This window comes from Rutidosis leptorrhynchoides, chromosome 10 (genome assembly GCF_046630445.1).
Source record: "Rutidosis leptorrhynchoides isolate AG116_Rl617_1_P2 chromosome 10, CSIRO_AGI_Rlap_v1, whole genome shotgun sequence".
NCBI classification, from domain to species: Eukaryota; Viridiplantae; Streptophyta; class Magnoliopsida; order Asterales; family Asteraceae; genus Rutidosis; species Rutidosis leptorrhynchoides.
The window spans coordinates 350498667-350510104 of record NC_092342.1 but is presented as its reverse complement, the minus strand read 5'-3'; the positions used below and the strand labels follow the sequence as shown (position 1 = coordinate 350510104).

Genomic DNA, 11438 nt, shown 5'->3' with positions numbered 1-11438 from the left:
TGTTCTGTACTAACCTCGCTTCCATTCTCCCCCAATTTTTATCAGGTGACCACTTCAACCACTTCAGTTTTCCCACTTTTCTATCCTCTCACTATCCATTTCACATATTCTCTCTAGTTAAGGTCGGAGATTCCACCAGATTCACAAATGAACGTTAATCGAATGTTAATCGATTGATACTCACAATTTATGTAATTCCTATTCTTTACGTTTCCTCTGAAAAATTAGGGTTTCATTTGATTTGTTGCCGGATAAAAATCGTACCACCGAAAAGCAAAGCTGCAGGAACAAGAAACGAAAAGAGAAACGGTAGCAAGCGAAAGACCAACAAGAAATCGTCAACAAATGAGGTCACCTTCCAAAACCACCCAAACAACCGTGAGAACGGCAATGTGGTTGGATAAAAAGGCTGGAATCCCTTCGATTACGGGGAATGAAGAAAAAGAAGAAAATGTGAACCATCAGCGATATGCCATGGCCGGAGAATACCTCACGATTCGAAGATGCAAACCGGCGAGAGCAAAGGATAAGGATTGGATGATGGCTTCGGCGTCTATGGAAATTGATTGAACATAAATCTGTCCCAAGAACTAGATTAATGTTGAGTGCCAGGTGGGAGTGTTTAAGGACGATACGGTTTTAATCTCCAGTCCGATTTACCGTGAATAACCCTAGTCGATATGATGATCTATGAGAGGGTGATTGAAACCTAGTCCACCATTGATGGCAAATTCCACAACAATGGCTACTAGGGTGGTTGCATAGGGTTTATCTTCATGGAACATACATGTAACCGTAATTTTGTTTCCTGGATGCAATCGAGTAATGCAGAAAACGTGTGTGTTTGAATGAATGAGGTTATGGTTGTATTTATAGTGAAACCCTAACCCTTAGATGCTCTTTAATTCGTTCTAGATCCTTCCCGAATAACAACCATAAATAACGACATATTAGTCAGGAAAGGATTACGTTATAATTAAGGATAAGATCATCTAAGATTATTTACGTATGCGCCAAGCAAGACTGCGTAATGCGCCATTTATTACAGTTCAGGGTTACTCATGAATGATGTGCGCACAACACGTGATACGCACGAGCGCCATGCGCGAAGGTACGCGTATCATTAGAAATTTAAGAGATCTAGGGGTTTTTAGATACAACAACAACAACAAAACCCAATACCACATAAATGATGTATGGAAGAGGTGAGATGTAGACAATCCTTCCTCTATCTGAGAATAAAGACAAGTAATTTCTTTACCCAGAGTGAAAACACTTTCAAAAGTAGAGAAAGTCATCTCTCTCTTCAACGGATAGAGAGATTGTACATTAAGTTGATGATAGTTATTTTTAGAAAGTAAGTAATTATTGTCATTGTAAAAACAAGTTAAACATGTTCTAATTTCTCAAAGATAGTTCGCGAATTATCATTAGGAAAGTCTTAGTTACGTCTACTTTTAACTATACATAGGTATTTCCATTCGCTCTATTCTTTCGTCTTTCCAAAATCTTGAAGAGTTCTGGTTCAAACATCTAATCAAATTAATTAATCCAAAACGGTCAAAAATACCCCAAACTCTCCGCCTCTATTTAAGCATATTATTCGCATGACCGTATTATCATACTTCAGTTCCGTAGCATATAAGAATTTTGTGCGTCAATTTTTTTTTAACTATGATATGACGAGACTTTTCATATCTAATTAAGTATCGTATCATTAAGAAGATTTAGCAAAAAAAAAAGGTACAAAGTTACCTTGCCAGTAACACGTGGTATGGGTATATCTAGTTACGTTACATTACAATAATCTTTTAATCCAAAAATTAACTTGCAATGTAAGATCACAACCAATGGTAGTGTCATTGCTCCGTCATTTTTAAGATAAAAATGACTCGGCTGGCACTTAAACGTCATTCTCGTCCTTTTTCAAAGAAAATTAAACTTCATCGTTCTACAAACTGGAGAAAAGGGTGGATGTGGGGCCAATAGTACTCCACCATTATTTTTGTTGTTGGTAAAGGAGCGGAAAGTTCAAAGTGTGAGTGTTCGAATGTTAATTGTTTAGGTTTTTACAGAGATCATTTCGGTCATAATAAGAATCGTCGGGGCCCCGTGGTGAAAATTTTCTTCGCCAAAAGGACGTTCTAAGAATCCAGTTCTTGATAAAGGCAAGAAAGGTAAGGGTGTTTCGTTTCGACTACTGGATAATGTTGATAATTCAGTTGTTGGTGAAGAGAATTATAATATTTTTTGTGAGAAGACAGTTGACAATCCTCCTCCCGGTGTGGGTAATCTTGGTTTCTTGGAGCGGTTAGCGAGTTAGGGCCTTATTCCTCCTTCTTTGGGCACCCTCATCGGGGACCCTTCGACGAGGGTGTTCACATACTCGTTCAATTCAGTCTCTAGTAGCAAGGTCAATGGTTCTACTTCCACTCCGGGTTACAAATCACGCAAGGGTAAATCTGTAGTTGAGCAATCTAATGCTCATTAGTTGCTCTTAGTTAGTTTGGTTGTTGTTGTTTTCTCTTTTGTTTGTAGCTCTCCTTTTATGTTATTTTTGGGTTTTGTTGTTAGCATCTTGGTTCAATTTTTGATATTAGTCTAGTGCTAGTTAGGTTCGCTTTAATTTCTTAAATCAGTTTGCTTACTGAATGTTTTTTGTATCTTGTTTGGTTTTTTTTTCGAGAGAAAGGCTCGTTTATATAGTTTTCATTTTTTTACAAAAAAGTACCGCACCAACAAGATTATTTGATAGTCTTGTTCCTCATATTAGAGTTTTATATTATTATTGTTATATTTGCTATTTAATTTAATAATTGAGAATTAAAAATGAGTGGGTCTAATCTTTTGAGGAAATATGTTATTATGGTTGGTAGCTTTTAGTGTTTTTCAGTTTTTATAATGAAATGTTGACGTGACGCTGATGTGAAATTCAGTTTTTGTAAGAAAGCATGTCATGGTTGTAAGTGGTATTATAAAAGACAATTTATTTCTAACGAATAAATGAAACATTATAATTGAGGGACTAGTTATGTATATTTTGGTTTTACTATGTGTACCCAAATCGACCCGACCCGCCTCATCCGGGAACACGGCCATAAACCGACTTAAAACCGGTTTATATAAATTGACATCAACCCGCCAAAACTTCAGTTTCCTCGTTTTCGTTCAACTGATCTTAAGAATCACAAACCCTAGGTACGTTTCTTCTACTTCGTTTCACTGAAAAGTTGCATCATCTCGTGTAACCGTATAATATTTACGAACAATTTAGGTACATATTGTTATCCATGCTTCTATTTTTTTAGGTATTCGATTAGGTTTTCTGTTATATCTGTATCGTTTTCTCTCTAGCTTTTATTGCTGTCAATTGATTTAGGCATGTGTTAATTTTAGTTTCTATTGTTCGTTGTTTATGTATGTATATGTATATTTATGTTGGTAGATTTTGATATTTTTGGTTTATTTTTTTCAGTTTGAGAAAGAGTAAAGTTGGATCCAGTTGATGCTGAGATTGCGAAAATACATAAATAAAGGAAGATAATGGAAATGGCGTTAGCTTCGAATTCGGTTACTAATGATACTGAGGTTTTTTATGATGGAAACATTCGGTTTCAGGATTCTAACATAGAAATTGTTGATAGAGAGGATGATTACAAAAGGAGGAGGTTGAATCAGGATGTAACCCCTGAAGAAACAGAAGGGATGACAGATTGCTTGCCGTTTATGAAGCCGGAGGATTACCAATACTTTGGTGCCCTTTTGAGTGAAGAAGATGAAGACGAGTTGTCTCCAGACGAGCAGAATGAACGAAAAATAATGAAATTATTGCTCCAGGTTAAGAATGGTACTCCTCCACTGAGGGAAAAAGCTTTGAGACAGCTCACTGATAAGTCTCGTGAATTTGGTGCTGAGCCGTTGTTCAATGTTATTATACCCTTGCTTATGCTGCCTACTTTGGAGGACGAGGAACGGCACTTTCTGTTAAAGGTCATAGACAGAGTAGTATACAAGTTAGATGATCTTGTAAGACCTTATGTGCTCCAGATTCTGGTTGTTATAGAACCTATGTTGGTTGATGAAGAGTATTATCATAATTCTGATTATGATGCTCGTGCAGAGGGTCGACAAATTCTTTCTAGCCTCATTAAGGCTGCTGGGTTACCTACTATGACTAATGCAATGCATGAATATGTGAGGAATACAACTGCAAGAGCTTTTAGTGTTGTCGCATCAGCAACACTTAGGATCCCTGCACTTTTACCTATCTTAAAAACTGTGTGTGAAAGTAGGGATCAAAGGCACACTGGTATTAACATTGTTGGCCAAATTGCTATACTGAATGGGGGGTGTGCAGTCCTTCCCCACTTAACGTATCTTGTAGATATTATTAAACATGGTCTCAATAATGATGAGAATGAGGAAGTTAAAACCATCACTGCCCTGTCATTGGCTGCACTTGCTGAGGTGGCAGCACCATATGGTATTGAGAGCTTTGACTCGGTTCTCAAGCCTTTGTGGAAGGGTATTCGGTCTCATCGAGGAAATGCTTTCCATTAAGGCATTCGGATTCATCATTCCTTTGATGGATGACATATATTCCGGTTACTATACCAAGAATGTCATGCCTATACTCATCCATGAGTTTCTTCAGTTTCCAGATGAAGAAACCAAGAGAATTGTGCTTAAAGCGGTGAAGCAGTGTGTGAGTACTGAAGGTGTTGAGGCATGTTACATTCTCGGTGATATCGTTGCAGAGTTATTCAGAAACATTTGGGCCAGAAGTATGGCTTTGAATGGTAGTAGAGAATATAAGCAGCAGGTTGTCGAGACAACTGTAGAGATAGCAAACAAAGTTGGTGCTCCTGTTATTGTGTCCAGAATAGTTGAAGGCTTGAGAGATGAAAGTGAAGCGTATAGAAGAATGGTGATGGAAACAATCGGGAAAGTTGTAGCAAATATGGGTGCATCTGATATTGATCCAGGTTTAGATGAGCTTCTCATTGATGGTATTTTGTATGCGTTCCAAGAGCAAACTGTTAATGATGATGATGATGAATGGGTTTGTTGCAGTTGTTAACTCTCTTGGACAACGAGTAAAGCCATACCTTGCTCAAATTTATGGTATTATACATTTTCATCTAGACATAAACAGTATTGCTAAAGTCAGACAACAGGCTGCAGATCTGATTTCAAGAATTGCAGTGGTGATGAAACAATGCCAGGAAGAACAACTCATGGTGGATCTCGGGATTATGTTGTATGAGTATTTAGGAGAAGAAAATCCAGAAGTTTTGGGATCAATATTGGGTGCTCTCAAAGCAATTGTGAATGAAATCGGTATGAATTTCCTCCCGATAAACGACGACTTACTCCCTCGTTTAACCCCAATCCTGAAAAACCACCTTCATGAAAAGGTCCAGAAGAATTGCATCGATCTCGTAGGTTGTATTGCAGAACACCAACCTGGTGCAGAGTCGATGAGGTTCTGTTTTGAGCTTCTCCTTGAGAAGCTAAAGGAGGCACACAACAATGGTGGTTTCCAGCAGCGGGCTACTGTGAACACATTCAGGTACATTGCAAAAACTATTGGGCCCCAGGATGTACTGGCTATCCTTTTAAACAATCATCTCAATGTGCAAGATAGGAAGAATGAAACATTAGCGGTTGCTTTAATGAACGAGTATCGTGTGGTGCCTGTACATGTCCAGAATGATGTGTTGAAATCTTTATCAATCCTTTTTGAGTACATTGGTGAGATGGGGAAAGACTACATAGATGCAGTCACTCCACTACTTGAAGATGCTCTTATGGAACCCGGGAATAGGCAAACTGCTGCTAGTGTTGGTAAACAAATGGCTCTTGGAGTTGCGGGTTTGGGTTGTGAGGATGCTTTGCGCCACTTGTTCAACTGTTTGTGGCCTAATAATAATATGTTTGAGACATTACCACCAGACGTTTTAAATTCTGTGATGGAAGCTGTTGAGGGTATGCGAGTCGCGTTGGGTGCTCCTCTTGTGCTTAATAATTACTGTCTGCAGGAGGATGGCCTGTTTCATCCTGCAAGGAAGGTTCGACAAGTTTACTGGGAAATCTATAACTTGCTTTACATTGGTTCTCAGGATGCACTTGTGGCTGCTGCTTATCCCATGTTGGACGACGACAAGAACGTTTACATTAGGCCTGAGTTGACTCTGTTTATCTGAGGTGGTGCTTGATGCTTTTCAAATACATATACTATGTATATGTATTTGTTGTTTAAGGTTCATTTACTACTGTCATTTGATTGATGATTCTCTGTATATAGGACCGTTGGATATGCTACTTTTTGTCCAATTATAGCTGCTGTGTTTGTTTGTTTGTTTGTTTGTTTGTTTGGAGCACGTGTTTTCTTAATACCGTGTTTTTGTTGTTAGCAACATTTTAGTTGTTTTTTTTGAGTGGTTGATTTTCGTTTATGATTGACAGGTACATGCTGATGCAGCACTTGAGATGTCATCCTGATCCTAGAGGTAACGTATGTAAGTGATACTAGTTGTGATAATTGTGTATTAGTTTTTTGGCGGGTCACTGTTATACTTTGTTTCATACTAGTTGAAGTTGTGGCAGCGCGTTTCCGCACCTGCGATGATGCTATTCCGCAAGAAACCAACAAATCGATACATATCATTTTTATTCAAATTGTACTACACACTCCGGCTCCAACTAAGAGCTAACAACTTGCCTACTCTATAACTGGCTATAAAATCAGGTTAATAGATAGATGGAGCCAAATCAATATATGAACACTAACAATAACAAATGAAAACTTCTTACAAATAAAAACCTGAAATTGATGCACTATAGATAACTTATACGGAGTAGTAGATAATTAACTCCTCCCATCTACTTTTCAGCCTTAAAAAGCCTTTTATAGACTATCATCATTAGCCTCTTTTTTCACTGATACATATTAGCTCCCACCACCATTACCACCATCATCGTCATTTATAAGACAAGAGCGACTTCTTTTTTTGGTCACTGGTCTAGTTCTAACAGGGGTAGGACAGGAGTACTAGTAAGCAAAAGGATTTTTTTGGGAACAAATTCTGCTGTTATTCTATACTTGTGAGACTGCTGGAGGTCTATATGGGTTGCAGTATGACTGTCTACACCCTAACCTCTCCCCATAACCCTGCCTTCAATGTAATTGGGTCATGTTGATGTTATGTTTGATATAAATTCGGATTTATTGTACCAATTTATAGTGGTTAGGAAGATAAAAAGAATATACGCACAAACTTGTAGTTGGTAAAGTGTAATAGAAAAATAATTGCAATTTTTAATCCTTAATAACGTATTTTAAATCAATAAATTGCATTGAAGGTGATGTAAAGTAACCCGTTTGTTTATCACAAAGATGTAATCACAATAGTAAGTAAAGCAAGTGCAGGTTCACTTGAGTTGACTGAGCTTCGTTGTTGCAAGAATATGATGCAGTTTTTGATATCTTCGGCGGAAAACAGTTGGAGGGTTCTTGGTGGTTCGGTTTCTTCGCAGGCCGTGGCTTTAAACGAGGTGACCACGAGTGAGCCCACAATTTTGGTTTTGGGGAGTGAAGGGACTGGTTTGAGAGCATTGGTTGAGAGGTCGTGTACTCAGCTGGTTAAAATTTCAGGGAATATTCCTGTGCATGTGAGTGCAGGGTTAGAAGATGTCGAAACTGAGGAGTTTCAGTCTTTTCTTGCTGTTGAGGGTTTGAATGTTAGTGTTGCAGCTGGTGTCATGCTGCATCACTTGATTGGAACTAACAATAGTAAGACTACGGTTGATGTTGAGGCTTAGTTTAATTATTTTTATTTTAAAATTCTTATATGCTCTTTATATGTTATATGTAATGGATGGATTCAGCTTCTTAGCGAGTACAATTGACATCAGTTTGATTTTATATTGTTGATTAGTTACTTTTTGTATGTTTTTTTGTAAACATGTACCAGATTCTCATATAGTCAGATATACCGAACAATTACTAAGACCATTCCCATAGGAGACCGCCCTCCACCTGCCCTCATATGCTCCCTCGAGGGTGCCGATATCATTCCATGCGCCCTCCCTAGCGCTCGACCATTTCATATCGACGCATAATTGAGCACGGAAGATGTAGGCTCTTTTCAAACGGATAAATTATTCTTCCTATATTATTTTTCAGTATAAGTATATGTGCTCCAAAATAAATCAAAAATAATGCCTAAAGTAGAAGGACTAATCCGTTACACACAACACACACAAAATTACTTATTCTTATTTTAATACACAAACCACATCCACTTCTCAACTCAAAATTAAAACACACACTTCACTCACTCAAAAAATGTTGACCTTCCGCCGACCATTGTCTAATTCGACGTGTATTACCAGAAGTGAATTCCGTAATGAAAATAAAGTTTACGATTATACGCGTGCTTCGAAAGCTTCGCTCAAAAAATTGACGTTCGCGACTTTGGTTTACAGGATTTGTTAGCTTTTTGAAAGAAAATGTACCGTTCGAACACACTAACGTGTTGTATTATGAAGATAACTGTGTTCCGGAATTGTCCAATACGTACCCTCGTATCTACAAACAATGGTACGGTATAAAAGAAACCTTCGATCGGTGTACAAATCGAATTTCTCTTTATTTGGTTTTGAAAGATGAAGAAAGTTTGAGTTGGCGTTACATCGATGAAAATGCCGAAAATGGAGAACATGTAAAAAATGAACCCGTTGGACCTTTTTACGATACTGATGACCGTTATTATACGGATTCCGACTAAGAAACTGTTTTTAATATTTTATTTGTTTTAGTTTAATTATGTTGTAGTTTAAAAAAATATAACCGTACTTATGTTTTGTAATAAAAGTTGGTTTAATTATATGATTATATTATAAGAATTCGAAGCTTTATGCGTTTCTCAAAGGGCTGAAAAAATAATCGTTGGTCAATCTGAATCAGGGATATTGTGACAACCCGGAAATTTTCGACCAAATTTAAAACTTAATCTTTATATAATTTCGACAAGATAAGTAAAGTCTGTAATATTGATTCTCAAAATTTTTGAACTAATGTTATATATTCAGTTAACCTTTGACTATTGACCGACGATTCACGAACCTCTATTTGTAAATATATATATATATATATATATATATATATATATATATATATATATATATATATATATATATATATATATATATATATATATAATAAGTTGGAATATTAATTATTAAAATTAATTATAAATAACTTGCAATGTGTATTTAAAAACTGATTTATGTATATTAAATAAAGATACATACATATATATAATTTCAAGTTATTTAGTAAACGATAGTAACATTCGTTTATTAATTCGATTGATATTTAGATAAGTTAACTAAAACGTTTAAGATGAACAAGTAAAACACTAATTTGCTACAGTGCTTTCGAAAATCACTATTTGCTACAGTAAAAATTATTTTGCTACATTGTTTTCGAAAATCACTATTTGCTACAGTAAAAATCATTTTGCTATAGTGTTTTCGAAAATCACTATTTACTACAGTAAAAATGACTTACTACAGTAAAACACTATTTACTACAGTAAAAACGACTTTGATACAGTAAAACATTATTTGCTACAGTAAACACTATTTGCTACGTAAGCAGTATTTGCTACAGTGAATAATATGTCGACGAGCTAAAAGTTAAACGATTGTGAGCTGGACACTAGGGCCATGCGATCGCATGGCAAATGCCCTTCAAAACCATGCGATCGCATGGTGGGGTTTGGTGGCACAAGTCTATAAAGTTCGACGAATTCGGTTCATTTGTTGCACATTTCAATCTCTTCCTCTGATCTTCATATTACTCCGTATTTATTTTATTTATTTTATTATTAATTATTATTATTAATCCAAATATATTATTAGTAGTATTAGTATTAATATTATTATTATTATGACATAAAATACTACGACGAGGATATGTTTGAGTTATTTCATACGGGTTTTATGAGCGGGATAGAGCTAAGGAAATTATGGGTTATAGCATTGGAGGTTATGGGTATTGTTCGGGGGTATGTTCGTGAGGTCAATCTAGTGTTTATCATTTTCGTCGCGTCTACGTACTTTCCTACAATATTGAATCACAATATTGATACGTGAGCATTCATATCTTATCTTTTATATATTAATAGTGTATCCATGTCTAGTGCTCGAGTGTATATGTTTATGCATGCTTGTATGCTTTAATTTTGTCGTTAGATAGTTTATGACGAATCACAAAATTGATACATATGCTACTGATATAAAGTATATGATATGCATGTTTTTGGAAAGCTGGCGAAAAATTATTAACTTTTCATTTAGAAATCGCGTGATTTCGATGAACGGATTAGAAGATATGGTCAACTGAATTATGATTAACATTAATTGAAATTGCTTTTGAATCTGCATTTGATATTTAAACAATTTGTTTATAAGATTGATAAATTGGATTTTTAAATATTACTAAGCGAGTAAATAAATTTCTATATAAGGCACGTCTCGTTTTGGTAAACAATTGTCAAAGTTGACTATCTTATCATGTTTTAAAGCTTTATAAACACTATAATCTGATTTTACAAGTATAATAATAAAATATTTTCGATTGCCATGATAATTCAAATATAATATAGCTCCTGAAATAAATAATATTTTAAGTTTGATAAACTATAAATTCGTTCAATTATCAAGACTGATACTATGTTAATATAAAAAATATGTATAAATTTAAAGATCATATTGGGTCAGGTTGACTTTTGAGATGACTTTTGTTAACTTTTGCATGTCGGTCTTGAATATTAGGATTGTGATACACTATGACCTGTGTAGTGACCCGAACTTTTCCATGTTTATATATATTAAATGAAATTGATATTTACATGATTAAGTGTTTCTAACATGTTAAGCAATCAAACTTGTTAAGACTTGATTAATTGAAATAGGTTTCATATAGACAATTGACCACCCAAGTTGACCGGCGATTCATGAACGTTAAAACTTGTAAAAACTATATGATGACATATATATATATATATATATATATATATATATATATATATATATATATATATATATATATATATATATATATATATAGTTAACATGATAGTATGATAAGTAAGTATCTCACTAGGTATTTTAACAATGAGTGATATACATAAAAATGAGTTTATTGAATTAAGAAACTCGAAACGATATATGTAACGATTATCGTTATAACAACGTCTTACTAAATACATATGAATCATATTAATATATTGATACACTATGTTAAACATGATAAATGATAAGTAAACATATCATTAAGTGTATTAACAATGAACTACATATGTAAAAACAAGACTACTAACTTAAGGATTTCGAAACGAGACATATATGTAACGATTATCGTTGTA

The 11438-nt window shown here is 35.1% G+C and overlaps 1 protein-coding gene and 1 pseudogene across 2 annotated transcripts; both read left to right on the top strand.

Moving 5' to 3' along the window:
• Positions 1-3166: 3166 nt before the first annotated feature.
• On the top strand, positions 3167-6206 carry LOC139871779 (uncharacterized; annotated as a pseudogene).
• Positions 6207-6312: 106 nt separating this feature from the next.
• On the top strand, positions 6313-7885 carry LOC139871780 (uncharacterized). 2 transcript variants are annotated; one of them, XM_071859508.1, is made up of 2 exons: positions 6313-6512; positions 7433-7885. In XM_071859508.1, the coding sequence occupies exons 1-2, from the start codon at positions 6458-6460 to the stop codon at positions 7822-7824; spliced, it is 447 nt and encodes a 148-aa protein (XP_071715609.1). In that variant the 5' UTR covers positions 6313-6457; the 3' UTR covers positions 7825-7885. The 2 variants fall into 2 exon arrangements, with proteins under 2 accessions (XP_071715609.1, XP_071715608.1); XM_071859507.1 differs by having other exon boundaries at positions 6313-6521.
• Positions 7886-11438: the final 3553 nt, after the last annotated feature.

Bases quoted from the DNA above. Each gene is read 5' to 3' on its own strand.
- LOC139871780 (XM_071859507.1), top strand. From the start codon at position 6,458: ATGATTGACAGGTACATGCTGATGCAGCACTTGAGATGTCATCCTGAT. The intron at 6,522-7,432 runs GTAAGTGATACT...AAGCAAGTGCAG, and splicing joins TGATCCTAGAGGTAACGTAT to GTTCACTTGAGTTGACTGAG.